The sequence below is a fragment of the Poecile atricapillus genome, chromosome 9, assembly GCF_030490865.1.
Source record: "Poecile atricapillus isolate bPoeAtr1 chromosome 9, bPoeAtr1.hap1, whole genome shotgun sequence".
Lineage (NCBI taxonomy): Eukaryota > Metazoa > Chordata > Aves > Passeriformes > Paridae > Poecile > Poecile atricapillus.
Window position 1 is genome coordinate 9782728 of NC_081257.1, and position 16038 is coordinate 9798765.

The 16038-nt window shown below is 46.7% G+C and overlaps 1 protein-coding gene across 1 annotated transcript; it reads left to right on the top strand.

The window, feature by feature from the left end:
• The first annotated feature begins 8287 nt into the window (after positions 1-8287).
• Positions 8288-15429, top strand: ALAS1 (5'-aminolevulinate synthase 1). Its single transcript, XM_058844854.1, has 10 exons — positions 8288-8575; positions 9332-9538; positions 10495-10650; positions 10732-10954; positions 11390-11574; positions 12125-12304; positions 12466-12630; positions 13724-13992; positions 14440-14602; positions 15148-15429. The coding sequence occupies exons 1-10, from the start codon at positions 8377-8379 to the stop codon at positions 15306-15308; spliced, it is 1908 nt and encodes a 635-aa protein (XP_058700837.1). The 5' UTR covers positions 8288-8376; the 3' UTR covers positions 15309-15429.
• The last annotated feature ends 609 nt before the right edge of the window (positions 15430-16038 follow it).

Sequence of the window (16038 nt, forward strand, 5' to 3'; positions counted from 1 at the left end):
GACATTCTCTAGAATCAGTTTTGATTTTCTTTGCCCAGGGCTGGGACAAGATGCATTTCCAAGAGAGAACACATGCCTCATCCCCAATTAAGCAGCAAGATTCCTGAAAAGAAGACCTAAAAAGCTTGCAGTTCTTTACCACATCTCCTGGAGACACAAGAGCAACACATTTTCCCACCATTACCACCACCCCAAGCCAACACAACACAAGTAGGTTTGCTCAGCACACCAAGCCAGAGACAGCTCACTCCTCTGAGTCCTCTAGTCCCACAGATCTCAGCTGGAATGATGTTCAAAGCAGCTGCAGAACCACCAGGTCTAATGAATCAATGCAGACAGGGCTGCCAGCAGGGTCACAGTACCCCAAGAAACCTCCCAGGACACCAGCTGTCCTGGCATCCTCACTTGCGCTGCTCCTGGTACCGCCTGTGCTGCTTGGCAGGCAGAACAGCCTGGGAGCCTTGGAATTAGAGTCCAGAGCTTTGCATGACTGAGGCTGTTTATAAGATAGTGCACACAGAGCACTTGGCGGCTTTTGGGAGAGTTCAGTACAAAAGCAAACAAGGAATGGAAGCCTTGTATATTCCAATAATCTCAATACGTCACAGGGTTTCTCTGATCTGCTGCTTTCAAGTTCAGATTTGGAGATACGATGTGCTAATTTCCTCCCTTAATATTTCAGCACAAGGCCCCTTCTTCCAGATAGCTGACACTCTTCTCATTTTAATACCTTATCACCACCCTCTAACTTTATGTGTAATCTCCAGTGCATAATGAGGAGCAATATGTCTTGCATCTCACAGGTTAAGCAACAAGAGCTATTGCAAAACAGCACAGCAAACACCATGGGCAGAATGCACACTGGGAGGTGGAAGCATTTGAAGTTGGACCCCAAGAGGGCCATAAGCTCAACCTTCCACTTTTCTGGTGTAAACACAGACTGTGGTATTACACAGACTCTTCCACTCACAGGAGAATTTGGCTCTGCGATGTTTTGTACCTCCTGTTACCACACACCTTCATGCTATTTTCATGTCTGGAAAACCTCTACTTAAATGTGAGGCATCCTTCTGCTCTACTGCTTTGTCACTTCACCTCAACCCTTTGGATTATTTCTTGCAAGGAGCTAATTCTGACTGTACAACTATAGCATCTAATATTAACTATAACAACTAATTTTGAAATGATAAATTTCCTTGGCCATTGATGGAAACAATGGCAGATCAAAACTGCTTTACACTTTACTCTGGTACTGCTTGCTTTCTCTAAGACAATTCTTAAAACTGTCTCACAACCAGCAATATCTCATGCTATGGAATAATTGGATAAGGAGAAAAGTCACCCAAGTAACAGAGTTCTGTTGCCTCACTGGGTATTCATTCATGGGATAACACCTACACAGAAATGCCCAGCTTGGCTCTAGTCAGGAGCAAAATTTTCCCCCACCTTCTCACATCATCAGCAGGTATTTCTTTCTGAAATGCTTCTCCTTACTTCACTGAATTTCGCTGATCTTTGCAGAGGAAATTATATTACCAGATGCATAAAAGAATAACAAGTCTGCTGAGACAAACCACAACAATGAGCCTTACTAGTAGGTATACTGTGACTATTAGGACTTCACTGGATGCCTTTATCCCTATTCCCAGGCTGAAAAGGCAATCTTACTTGTACTGCTACACCTGGGAACAGAAAGGCAGCATGTAAAGGCTGCAGAAGATAGTACTGATTAAAAACTGTCCAGCCAGGGAATCTTCATTTTGACAAAATAAAAAAAAGGACATCGATTTATACAAAGGATTTCACTTCCTGTATCAATCTGAGTCTGTGGTGACTGGGAAGAAATGAGGGCAGTTTTATTATGCTACTGCCTTCTCAGGTGTCCATGGCAGGCCCATGGGACAGGTAGAAAAGTCAGAGAGATGGTTTTTGGTTGTAATTTAACACCAATAGGCACCAAATCCCCACACAGCCCCTACTCTGTCAGATGGAGGAGATAATCAGAAGGGTGAAAGTGTAAAAAATTGTAGATTGAGATAAAGTCAGTTTAATAACTAAAAAAGAGGACAAAAGTAACAGAGAGAAAACAAGTGATGCAAAAGAAAACAAATTACCACCAACTGACTGATGTCCAGCCAGTCCCTGAGCTATGAGAGCCCCAGCCAACATCCACCCTTCCAGTTTAACTGCTGATTTTGATGTCGTATGGTGTGGAATATCCCTCTGCCCAGTTGGGTTGTCTCCCCTCAAGTTCTTGTGCACCCCCAGCTTACTTGCTGGCAGGGCAGTGTAGGAAACAGAAAAGCCCTTGACACTGCACAAGCACTGTTCAGCAGTGACTAAAGCATCCCTCTGTTATTCATGCTGTTTTCATCTGAAATCCAAAGCACAGACTATACCAGCTGCTATGTAGAAAACTAACTCTATCCCAGCCAAAACCAGCACATTTTTAGAGAACAAGAGGGAAAGAAAGAATGAGGTCTGCTCCTTGCTTTCTAGCAAACTTCTTGACAGAAAATTCCTAACATTGACATTGCTTTAAGGGAGAGAGCTCATAGGCTCCAGCACAGCATTTTTCACTGCTGTGGGTTGATTTCCTGTTTTCAAGGACTTGGACAATCCCCGTTCTGCTTTGACTTCCACCTTCCTGCCAAAGCCTACAGTAGCATAGGTATGAGCAGCACTAGGGGCTCTCATCAGATACCTGGTATAGCAAAGATGTTTTACTACATAAGCATGACTTGAGTGTCTTTCTGGGCATAAAGCATTTAAATTCAAAGAAGAGACACACACTTCTCTCCTCTGACATCTGTCCCTCCTATATAGAGAGGAGCAGACTATAAATCCTTTCTGGAAACTCCAGTTCCAGATTTCTATCGAGCTCTGACTAAAGATCCAAGTCCTTTCCCCACCCTCTCACACCTTCAATAGAGGAAGCACTTCAAGCTCCTAAACTGGATGTAGAAGGTGCTGTCTTTGCCTGAGTACCTAATGAGGAGAAGTGAGGGCTGAGATATGCAAGAAAAACGACAGCTGAATAATTTCAATAACCATAACTAGAAGTATACTGGTTGGGGTCTATTGGTTCTTTCTAAGAGAAGGAGGAAAACTGTGTGAGAGAGGAAACAAGGGTGTGGAGGCAAGTCATGGCAAGTGCAGCAAAGCTCACAGTAGCTGGAAGGATTAGTGTATCATTTCCTGCCGTGTGCTGCACAAAGCAAGACAAACACAACAATACAAGATGAAAAAAAAGATTATTATGTGGTTTTCCTCATCTGAAGCAACTGGAGAGACATCAGGGAGATATTGTGGACTTAGGATAAGCCACTGCTGGATGTGTTAATCAGCTGGGCAGTGGACTGCAGCAGCAGTGTGGGGAGGTGCCCTTCAGTGGGGACAGCAGGGTACCTTGTATGAGGGTGACAACAGTTTCCACTGCCCAGACTGAGCCTGACTCACGCCCCTGTGATGGGACTTGGCCAGGAAACCAAACTCCTCCACATCACTGGGCAGCTCCTGGGGTCTGGCAGACAGGAAAAATGTCCTGACCCAACAGCCTTGTGAGGGGCCACCAACAGTCCATAAATTTTAACAGATCCATCACAGGAGGGAATAAAACAACTCATGCTTGTTTGTATGAGATGGGTACAAATCTTGCTTAGCCCATGTCAGTGAGACAGGGGTGCTGCTCAGCCACTCTGCACACGAGCCTCAGCATCCAGCAGCTCCTCCAGCTTGCTCAAATTCTCTGCTGCTTAGAGGGTCCTAGAAAGAAAGGAGATTTCCTGTTCTGTCATGTAAAGAAGACACTGGCTCCAAATCAGGAAACGTGTTAAAGAAATTCAGCATCGAAAGAACTGTCACTGTGCAGCTGCTATAACAAGGCTCCAATTTTGCCTTAAAAGGTAAATAAACTAAATCCTCTCTAAGAACTGCTGGTCTCAGGACCGGAGGTGGAAGTTCTCAGATGAAGCCTGGAATCTGAGTTTGGATTAAATCCAGATGTCAGGATCACACCCACTCCCTCAGAAAATTCAGATCTCAATATAGACAGGGGTTTCTGCGTGGGGAGGGGGAATTGTTTTTCTGCCCTGCCCTCTCTGACACTGACTGGATGGGAAAAAATTAGGAATATGCACAGCCCTGACTTCAGAAGTGGACAAAAGGGATTAGATGTTACTAATTATGGTGCAGTTTCATTTGAACAGGCTGAATGCAGAGGGGCTCTGTTCTTTTCTGCTAAGTATCTAAATGCTCTCTTCAAAGCATAAATTTCATTAAAATTCTATGAAAGGAGCTACCTTCAAACAAATGCAAGGGCAGATGAATGTTACAAGCCTGTGAACCAGGTTCTGTTTCCAGGAATATTTGGGCAACCGTGCTTGAGAGAAGAGGGATGGGAGGGAAGTATTCAAGGTAACTTACACCGGACCCCACATGGTAACCAGCAGCATGGAAAGAGACCATCTTCACCAGCAACTCTATCCATAGACATCTGCACACATCAACTTGATCTTGTGGCAGGGGATTTTTCCCTGTTTCAGTTTCTCTGTGGGAAGAACTTTCTGTGACTTCTCACCCACCACCCAAGCTTCTGGAATTTAACCTTGTTTTCCCTTAACGTTTATTTAGCTGAGAAACTGACAAATCATCAGAACAGAATGGGCTTCAGAAAACTAAAATCAGCAGAGGCTCTCAGGATAGCTCAGAGTCTTCCCTTCTCTTCCTCTTCACTGCAACACACAGGCCTTTCAGGCAGATTAAGCTTCCACTGCTCAATCCATCTGGTCTCAGGGACCAGCTCTAAAGGCTGCTCCAAAACACAGCCACAGCAAGGAACTACTCACCTTCTGGCCTCAATTTTATCAGGGCCAGCTGAATAAATTTGTCCTCACACCAGTGCTATCCTCTCTGCTTAAACCCTTTTCCTCCTTTATTACATTACTCTGCCCTTTCCATACTGCCAAGCCACACTTCCTTCCTTCTCCCCTGCCTGCTGTAGCTGCTGCCTCTCCCCAGTCTAAGCCTGCTTTTTCTCTCAGCAGGAGCTCCCTGTTCCCTCCTGGGCTGCCACTGGCCCTGCTGCAGACTGTCCTCCTCCTGCAGTGTGGCAAACAGCCTTCGTGTGGCATCTCATGCCAGTTTCTCCTGAGCCCTGTAGGATGGCGGTAATACACTGCCACAATTAACATCCTTAACCACCGTTTAATTAATCCACTGAAGCCCTAAGAAATTTTAATTAACGGCAGCTTTATTAGTATTTACTTCACCTTCAACACGTAAGCTCTGGCAGTATTTCCAAAGAGAGGGCACTGGCAGAGCAGTTGACAAGGCACCCCTTTCCTGACTTTTCCCTGCTCTGTTGCTCCCACAGCTCCCAGCCAGCTCTGTGCACTGACAAGGACAGTTCCTTCAGCAGCCCGCCAAGATCAGGGTCAAGTTAATGTCGTTACGTTGCTCTGCGCAATTCCTGTCGTGTACAAGGTTAAATAAATTCACCAAAATCATGCTTCAAAAGAAGTGTTACTGTAGGGTTTGATTAACAGCACAGATTGGAGGGGAGTCTGACAGGAAAGCCGAGAGTTCTGCTCCATTTGGAGATCTCCATATCGTAGCCAAGGTCGCCGTCTCAGCTGCCAGCCTTGAACGATGTTTGTGTAAAAAGCAGATGCTCTTCAGGCTTCACATGCACGTCTGAATACAAACCCACAAGTCTCTGAATTCCAGCAACCACACAGACTAATGTACTTCATCCCTCAGCCCTACAACATGGCAAGATGCTGCTATTGAGATTACCAGGATGAAGAAAGATTATCAGATTTCTGAGGGATCTAACCTGCTGTGGCAGGTGTCCAGGCACACAAGCTCTGCAACCTCTTGCAGCAGATTTGTGTTCATTTGCACAACACCTTTCTCTGGTGCCGCTTACAACAAAACACATGCTTCCCTCTGAGCTAAGTATCATGGACAAGTGTTAAGGGAAAAATAGGAGAAAGAAAAATACTCTCAACATACTATAAATCAAGCTTATGGGACTTGATTTCTGTTGATAAATCTGCAATTAACCCCAGGAGCACAGGAGTGATCCCTTAGGCCCAGACACATTAACTGTGCTCTAAGGACACTTGTTATCCACAAGTTAGAATGCCGTGATGTTCCCTCAATTTTTGGAGTAACTGATGTGATAAAAAGCTTCAGGGTAGAGAGTCAAATGCTGATGTTCCAGGGAACAGGGATAGCAGTAATCTGAAATACAGACCAGATGTCTTTAAACTTGAAGTACTAATTAACTATTATTTTGCTAAATTGGGGCATGTAACACTAACCAAAAGCCAGTTGTGGGGGAAAAAAAACAAAAATAAATTCTTCATGAGCAACTGAACTAATAATTCAAAACACTATCCTGGTACTACCAAATGACCAGAACTCCTGCTTTCATAACTGCTACAGAGGCTGAGGTCAAATACCACTGCCCTACTTTAATCATTTATCTACAGAACAAATTAAAACTAGCACATATCTGGTTTAACAAGGCATTACAATGCATTACATTAATGATGCACTACATTAACAAATACTGAGTTAAGATCTGAACATTGATACTTCTTAAATAATATTGTCTTAAATTTTTAATAAGCAAGAAGTGAACTGTGCTTAAAACATACCTATACAAAAGCCCCACTAAAATCCAAATGCCATACCCCGCCTTGTAAAGCCCCAGCTAACTTTTTCAGGGCTTTCTAAGTAGTACATGAGGGCAGAACCCTGTCCCATTTCCTGCCTCAGAGCTTTGTAACACACTGGAGCTGACATGAAATCTGACATTTGACTATGAGGTTCTCATCCTGACCAACTTACTCAGATCCCAAAGTTTACAAACTGCATGCAGCATCCTCAAAGCGAGTCAGTGGTGAATAAGAGGGTCAGGCAAATACCCTGCTGGTTGTCCCCCAGACAACTCTCTCTGACAGAGTTGCCGTCTAAGATTAATCTGCAATATCTAAATGCTAACCAACACTTTTGGAAGTGTTTTTAATAGCCAAACTTGGGTTCAGCAGCCACAGTCCTACAAAGGCTCTGTATTTCTCTAGTCATGCTACATGAGCACCTTCTAGTAACTACACAATGTGACTTCATGCAAGGCAAGAGCCAAGAGTGACCTTTAAGAAAGCTCTTCTCCAAACTCCACACCTCTTACTAAACCCACTCCTGCCCCAAAGTGCCCAGGACAGCTCTTGGCTTTCTACCCAAATCCTGTCTTCTGTGAAATTGTTTCACAAGATGAGGGAACAAAATGCGTTGTCATTTTTCCTTCTCCGTTCTTTCCACACTTGAGCAGTCAGTGCTTACAGGAAGTAGCATTACTGTGGTTTGAATGGCCACACAAGTAAGGAGAACTCCTTTTACCACTACGCCCCACACTCACACACACCCCAAACACTCCTGTAAGCAAACAAGTTCTAATGTCCATTGCAAACCAGAAAAGGAAGGGTTTAATTTAACTTCTTGCTGTTGTTCTTTCCATCAAAACCCAGCAAAATGCAATGGTGAAAGTCTGAGCATCACCTGCAGAGAAGCTGTTAGATTCATTCCAGCTGTAGAAGAAGTGCTAGGGGTCCAGGATAAGCTCCACCACCACCTGAGCCCCTGGACATGGGCTCTGCAAGGAGTCAGAGGTGCATTTAGTGAGACAACCGAGAGGGGTCCGAGCAGCGCTGGATTTCCCCCAGCTCAGTTGACTCAGAGCTCGCCTTTTCCCACGAACGGGCGCGCTGAGGTGACCCCCAATCTCCCGTCCTGGGATCAAGGGACCCCGAACCTGGGAAACAGGCACTGCACAGCCTGGAGCCCTGGGGAAACCCAGAGCAGCGCTTCCCATGCGGACCATGCCCACACAGCCCCCGCTCAGGGCCGGCTGCCCGCTCCCCTCACAGACCCCCGGCAGCATCCAATCCCCCTCCGTACCCTCCCAGCGCTGCGGGAGCGGCTCAGCCTCCCCCACACCCTCACAGCGCCCCTATTCCCGCATGGCGTCCACACCCACTCCAGCCCCTCACTACCCCGCGGCTCTCTCCACAACCTCACGCCGCCTCCAGCCCCCCACAACTCTGGGGCTCTCTCCACAACCGCACGCCGCCTCCAGCCCCCACAACTCTGGGACTCTCTCCACAACCTCACGCCGCCTCCAGCCCCTCAGAGCACCCCAGAGCCGCCGGGCACCGCCCCCGGTCCCTCCCCGCGCCTGCGCGGCCCCACCGCGCCTGCGCCGCGCCCCCGGGGCTATAAAAGCGGCGGTGCGGGAGCACATCCCGGTGTCGCCTCCCCGCCGCCGGTGTCACTTTGCCGTCACCTCCGGTGTCCCGTCTGGCAGCGAGGATGGAAGCGGTGGTGCGGCGCTGCCCGTTCCTGGCCCGTGTGTCCCAGGCGTTCCTGCAGAAGGCTGGGCCGTCGCTGCTGCTGTACGCCCAGCATTGCCCGCGCATGATGGAGGCGGCCCCGCCGGCCGCCCGCGCCCTCGCCACGTCCGCCGCCCGCGGGCAGCAGGCGGAGGAGGAGACCCCCGCGGGCCGCCGCGGTGAGTACGGCCGGGACAGCCAGCCGAGCGTCACGGGCCCCCTGAAGGGGAAAAAAATAACACAGACATCGCATGTCGCGGGGGGAAACTTCTGGAATAGGCAGCGCTGAGGCAGAGGTTGCTTAATCCTTGAAATGTCCGCGGTAACGAAATTTGTGACCGTGGCACGAATCGGGGACCGGCCTGATGGGGCGTCCTGGGCGAGCCCCGGGTGGGGATCCGGGATCCTGGGTCTCGGAGTGGTGTTTCTCACTGTACAGTGGCTGCTCACGCCCCCCGGGAACATTCCTTGGGGAATTCTTCCCCAGGCGCTCAGGGGAAGGAGCTGAGGCTTGCAGCAGAGGAAGCTGTATGGCTGAAAAATCTCTGAACTCCTGGAAAGATCACAGAATCACAGGTTAGAAAAGACCCCTGAGGTCGAGTCCAGCCTATGACTGAACACTACCATGTCAACTAAAGCATGGCACTTAGTGCCATATCCAGTCTTTCCTTAAATCTTTTCCTTAAACTGTCCCACTGGGAGTGAAAGAGAGGCATTCTTGCCCCTCAAGGGGTACAGTGCTAGGTCTAGCATCTTAAATCCGATGTCCCTTGGGTCTTACTGGGGTTTTATGCTTTTATAAATAAAATGTGACTGCTCAGTTAAACAGTTCTGAATGGGGTTTGCCAAATTAATTGCAAAGGTAATGGATCAAAGAAGTTAGTGTATTGAAATGATGAGGCTGAAGTGTTGTCCCTTCTCTGCCCCCATTTCAGAGACCAAAAATGTCAAAGAAGTAGCCCAGCAGAATGGAGACGGAGCCCAGCCTCCTGCTGGCCACCCACCTGCCAGCACTGGCCAGAGTACGGCTACCAAATGCCCATTCCTGGCAGCTCAGATGAATCACAAGAACAGCAATGTTTTCTGCAAAGCCAGCCTGGAGCTGCAGGAGGATGTGCAGGAAATGCAGGCGGACAGGAAAGGTATGTTCTCTGTGCACTGAAGCGGTGATTCCTCCTGAGAGCTGCTGGTGCCTGACTTGGCTCTGGAGCATGCCAGGTCTGACAGGCATCACTGAAACGATGCACTTTTATGGGAGACTGCTGGGAAAAAGCTGCTGGAGAATGTGTGTGTTGATGACACACCTGTGACGTTGGGCAGGGTTTCCCTGGGGGATTTTGATGTGGGAATAACATGAGCTGTATTTTGATGTGCTGGCTGGTTCTAGATGTGGGAGTCAAGCTGTTACACTCGCACCCAAGCAGGTGCTTAGATCTGAAGAGAGCTTTGCCAGGATGCTGGTTTAGACAAAAGTTTCATATCCAAAGAAGGAGAAAAGTGTCAAGACATCAGGCAAGTGCCAGCACAAATCCAAGCTTGAAAGCAGGAAAATGGTTTTGGGGTGTATTTTTGTGTTTATGGAACTAAAGGGTGTTGGCTGGCTTGCAGTGGTAGTGCGGAAGGGCTGTCCTTCAAAGGAAGGAACTTTTCAGCAGTATCAGTAAAGCCTTGCTGCCTGTCTCAGGAGGATTATTTTACTTTTCTGTTTGCCTTCTGTGGCATAGTTTTTAAAAAAATAAATCTGTGCTAACAGAACAAAAAGGAAGCAGCTGACTAGAAGTCTGCCCTCAGTTAGGTGTGTACCAGTCCTTCCAGATAAATGCTATAGCTGTATAGTGTGGCTCTCTGAGTCATGATGAACCAAATGTCTTGTAAGGAAATTGCCTGTTGTATTGTGGTTAATTAGCAAGGCTGATCCTTCTGTCTTGTCCAATGCAAATTTGCAAGCAAGTGAAATAGTTGACCCTAGCAGGATCAATGTGGGGTTTTGGGCATGTCCTTCCTAAAGATTGAAATAACAGTTTTAAATAAAATGTTTGCTTTGCTGAATTCAACTTACTTCACTCTGCCAAACTCACTGGAATTTATTACAATGTAGGTACAGAATTTGCCAAAATACCAAGTACTTCCACTGTGAGAAAGATTGAGACTGAGGGAGAAGAGCAGAGTGGCTTGCTCAAGAAGTTTAAGGATATTATGCTGAAGCAAAGACCGGAAAGCGTCTCTCATCTGCTTCAGGATAACTTGCCAAAATGTAAGAATGTCTGGCAAAACCCCCAGAGGCCTGGTCTGCTGTGATGATTTTGTGTGTGCTGAAGGTTCTGTCTCATTTCAGCTGTATCCACCTTCCAGTATGATCAGTTCTTTGAGAAGAAGATCGATGAGAAGAAGAAGGATCACACCTACCGAGTGTTCAAGACGGTGAACCGGAAGGCGCAGATCTTCCCCATGGCAGATGACTACACTGATTCCCTGATCACCAAAAAGGAGGTGTCTGTGTGGTGCAGCAATGATTACCTGGGCATGAGCCGGCACCCTCGTGTCTGTGGGGCAGTTATGTGAGTAGTGCTGTGTTTTGTGGGAAGGCTTCTGGAAAGCTGATTTATGTCTGGTACATAAGTTGCTTCTGATGTGATTCTGGGTGTGTAGTTAAGACCACACTTGTTTCTTGAGCTGGGGTGGGTCACTTGGTGTTAGATCCAAGGCTGCACTGTGTGCACTGGTCACTGATTGTGCTCCTTGGATCTTCCTTAGGAGCCCCAAAATGTTACCAGATAAACTGGATGGTATATTGCAGCTACATTTGGTCACTGATTTCTGGCCTTACTGGACTCCTGAGTGTGCAGGTCGCTCAAAGACCCAACAGCTGCTTTTTTGCTGCCAGTTTTTTTTTAGAGCAGTCCTGATAATATACCAGAATGTTTTCAGCAATGATCCTTTACTCTTCTGTGTGTCCCACAGCAATGCTAATGCCTCTCTTGGGACCTCTTTAGGGAAACACTGAAGCAACATGGTGCTGGAGCAGGAGGCACAAGAAACATATCAGGAACAAGTAAATTCCATGTCGATTTGGAAAAAGAACTAGCTGATCTCCATGGAAAAGATGCAGCACTGCTGTTCTCATCTTGCTTTGTAGCCAATGACTCCACTCTCTTCACTCTAGCTAAAATGCTCCCAGGTAAGATCTCAGATTGCATCTCTGTTGCCACAAAAACACAGCCCTGCCCCAAGCAGTTGGGTAGATGTCCAAAGTGAGGATTCACCCATATCCATTGGCAGAGTGTGGTTTGCTGCTTTTGATACCATATTCAAGTTATGTTCAATACAAATGAAAATACCAACCTACTGAGATTGAGATCTATGAACTGGGAACTGTTGGAGGAATTAGACAAGAAGAGTCTTCTGTTCTGGCATTTAAACTCTGCCTGAGAATGAAGCAGTGGGAATTTAGTGTCCTCCCACTGGAAGGGGTGAACTTCTCTCTTACTTCAGAAGTTAGGAGAGTGAGATAACTGTTTTTTCAAGCTCTTGTGTTAATTTGAACACCTAAAATAAACCTGAAATATTATTTTTACTTCATGATCTGTAACTTGCTCTTTTGACCAAAAGCATTACTTTCAAGAACAAGCTAGCTACCCTTGTTTCCTGAACTCTTCCCATACATAATGCAATTCTAGGAATCATTTAATGCTTTCTGTACTTAGAATGTAACTGGGCTGTTTCCTCAGGTTGTGAGATCTACTCTGATTCTGGAAACCATGCCTCCATGATCCAGGGGATCCGTAACAGCAGGGTGCCAAAACATATATTTCGCCATAACGATGTCAACCATCTTCGAGAATTGTTGAAAAAGTCTGATCCATCCACCCCTAAAATTGTTGCATTTGAAACTGTTCACTCAATGGATGGTAAGCTGACATCAAAGCCTCCTGTCTGTTTCTAGGGCAGTTAGTCCTCAAATCATCTGTGTTTTAGGTCTCAAAGTGTAAAGTGCTAAAGGGGTTGTCTGGGGGTACTCCTGGGGTTTATTTAGTCATACAAAAAAATCCTAAACTGCGTTGGTTCCTAGGTGCTGTTTGTCCTCTGGAAGAGCTGTGTGATGTGGCCCACGAGCACGGGGCCATCACCTTTGTGGATGAAGTGCATGCTGTGGGGCTGTATGGAGCCCGAGGAGGCGGGATAGGAGACCGGGATGGGATCATGCACAAGATGGACATCATCTCTGGAACTCTTGGTATGCACAGCCTGGCATTTCTGCAGGAGCTGAGGCAGCAAAGCTGCTGAGCAGCCAAACTGAGCTAACCCACTCAAAATCAGTCTAGTCAAATGAACTTGCTAAGGGCTGCTGGGGCCTAGGATTTTTCAAAAAGCCCAAGGGATTTAAGTGTGCCCCACAGTTTTTGAAAAGCTTCTATTAAGCTACTTACACTGCCTTAGAAATAATTATGGTAGCTTTGTATGGGGTTTTCCTTTAAGCAAGCTAGCAAAAAGTCCTCCAGTGGCATGTTATACAACTCAAAAAGAAATTCAGGTGAGAATGCTAGTAGAGCAGTTCTCTATATTTAGTAGTACTTAGTTCCTTTATGTGAAATGGAGTGCTCCTAATCTAGAAACCTGAGATGGGGAGTTATGTAAAGAGATTTGGCAAGTACTGAAGCAACTGCTATTATCTGAGTAGAATGCAGGCTCAGGAGTAAGTTTGCTGCTGCAAATTGGAAGGTTGTTTCAACAGCTTTCAAAACATGAATAAAATTTATTAGGAAAGTTCATGCCCATGCCCTTTGGAACTTAAAAGTCCTGGGTTACAACCTAATAGGAACAGAAGTGTTCACCAGTCACCCTAGTTCTGCCTGTGGCTGTGTTCTGCACTCCAGACATTTGGAAAGGAGGGCTAGTCTCAACTGCACAATCACAGTAACAGCCTCCTGTGCTCCTTAGGAGCACGGGCTATTTCTAGCATCTCTGAAACAGATTATTTTAAATCTGCTGAGAGACTTAGTGTTGATCGCATGGGGTCACTGTTGAAGTCTCTGCTTGATGATTGGGCTTGTAAGGTCTTCCCCAAAATCAAAACTTGTATTTGAGAGAGGCATGAGCCATCCTTGCTGTGCAGTAACTAGATCCATGTTATCAAGATTGGCTTAAAAACAAAGCTGTACCATGTGCTGAGTAAATACAAGAGAGGAGCTGGAGCATGCCATGCTACATTACACGTGTGGTCAGAATAACCCATTCCTGCAAGTGTAAAGCTCCAATACTTCAAGTCATTCCAATAGGTGGAAAGAATTAAGTCCGGTTACCTTTTTATTTTTATTTTTTTCCTTCAGGCAAAGCATTTGGCTGTGTGGGAGGCTACATCTCCAGCACCAGCTCTCTGATAGACACGGTTCGCTCGTACGCTGCCGGGTTTATTTTCACCACCTCCCTGCCCCCCATGCTGCTGGCAGGGGCCCTGGAGTCCGTGCGGACCCTCAAGAGCGCCGAGGGGCAGGTGCTGAGGCGCCAGCACCAGCGCAACGTCAAGCTCATGAGGCAGATGCTGATGGATGCAGGGCTGCCCGTGGTGCACTGCCCCAGCCACATCATTCCCATAAGGGTGAGGACTTGGGGTGCTGTTAGCACAGGGCTGTGGTGCTCATTTTGCTGTCCCTGAGCACATTATACCAGCAGGTGTTAGTTACTGCCTTCACAAAGTTCCAACTCGCCCTGTTGCTCAGCAGGGATGAGCCAGGAGTCTGGCTTAAGCCTGGTGTAAATATAAAATACAGGGGAGAAGACTGTGGGTTTCATACACTATACAGAAAATAGGGAAACTGCTAACAAGCTAGTGAAAAGATTTGGGTTACAAACAGCTAGGCTGCCTAGGCTGCAGTGATGTTGTTATGCCCAGAGTGCTCTGCAACACAGACTTTTAAGCCTTTCTTTCTGACCTACATGTCACTTACCAGCCCCATTGGATTCTTACGGCTTGCTAAGTTGGGCTGACAATTTTACCAACTCTCATCTTTTGTCTGGTCTTGTAACTTAATATTTTGAACTTCAGGTTGCAGATGCTGCTAAAAATACAGAGATCTGTGACAAGCTGATGAGCCAGCACAGCATCTATGTCCAAGCCATCAACTACCCGACGGTTCCCCGTGGAGAGGAGCTGCTCCGAATTGCCCCTACACCTCATCACACCCCTCAGATGATGAGTTATTTTCTCGGTGAGTGGACTCCTGCATCAGTGCAGTGAGGATCCTGCCTGTCTGTGCAGTCTTTGTACTAAAAATGAGACTGGGAAGTGCTTGAGTTTTGGATGTCATGAGCTGGACAGTGTCTTTCCACTGCTGCAGCACATCCTGCACACTTCCCTGCTTGGAGTGTGAGATGTGAAGGTCAGTGCACTGTGACTTGGAACAGAAGGGTGCAAGACCAGTGCAGACCTGTGCCCAGACAGTGCTCATGCATTGTCCAAACCAATCTTCACATGTTATGTGGATCCCAAACTCAGCTATCCTCAGCCAAGCTGTTAACTTGTCTTAGACATGGATCTGTCCAGAGAAAGTAGATCCTTCTTGATCCTGTCAGGAGAGGTGATATGAGGATAGCTGAGACGTAGTTGCAGCCCCGTTCTTTCAAGAGGTAGATTGTGTCAGAGTGAAATCCTATTATCCCTGCTCACTTGTTAGGAGAATAAATATGCTGACACTTCTGCTTCTCTAAAGCAATCCAGTCTTAAGCTTTGATCTCGATAAACTTCTCTTAACAGAAAAACTGCTGGCTACGTGGAAGGATGTTGGTCTGGAGCTGAAACCACACTCCTCAGCTGAATGCAACTTCTGTAGACGACCCCTGCATTTTGAAGTGATGAGTGAACGAGAACGAGCCTACTTCAGTGGCATGAGCAAACTAGTATCTGTCAGTGCATGAAAGTAACAATTTTAGTTTGTTGTCCAGCTCTAGTATCGAGTCAGTAGCATTTTTTAATTGTTCAAGTATTTTAATTGTAGTTGAAGCATTATGCTCTGAAAATAAATTTCTAGAGCCATGATGCCCATTTGTTTTTGTGTGCTTCTGTGTCCCTTCCATAACTGGAACTGAAGTGTCAGGGGGTAGGGGGAGCATTTGATGGAATAAAACAGTTCTCTACAGCTAAATGGCCCTCATGTCAAATGACTATGGCCTAAAGAACTTCAGTAGTGCTTCCTGCATGGGTTTATTTATTATGGAAAGAGAAAACAGCTTCTCTGGTGCATCTTCCTGAAAGCCTTTGAAAACATGCAGGTGTAGTTCTACATGCCCACTAAAACTTAAGCACCTTGAGAGGTGCTGTATAAGCAGCTTACACCCATGCTTTGGGATGCAGGCATTCAGAATGGGATCTGAGGGATGTTCTCTCCCTCTGCTACACCTCTTCTTCCTCTGTAGTTCTGTGCACAACCATTCCCCTTCCAGCATTCACTACTACCCCGAGGGGAAAGGTGCTAGTGGAATTAATGAAGTGGTATATAGAAAAGCAAGCTGGGGGTGGTATGGCAGGGGCTGGAAAAGGAAGGTGTCTCCACCACTGCAGGTGCTTGAGGCAGGTTGGCTCTGGCTGCCTGTGTCTGCAGGAGGTGCTGTTCTGTGCAATCAGTGCTAGCCTGGTGTAAAAAACTGT

Coding starts and splice junctions, on each gene's coding strand:
- ALAS1 (XM_058844854.1), top strand. CDS start 8,377: ATGGAAGCGGTGGTGCGGCGCTGCCCGTTCCTGGCCCGTGTGTCCCAG. Junction 12,305..12,465: donor AACTGTTCACTCAATGGATG/GTAAGCTGACAT, acceptor GTTGGTTCCTAG/GTGCTGTTTGTCCTCTGGAA. Junction 13,993..14,439: donor GCCACATCATTCCCATAAGG/GTGAGGACTTGG, acceptor TTTGAACTTCAG/GTTGCAGATGCTGCTAAAAA.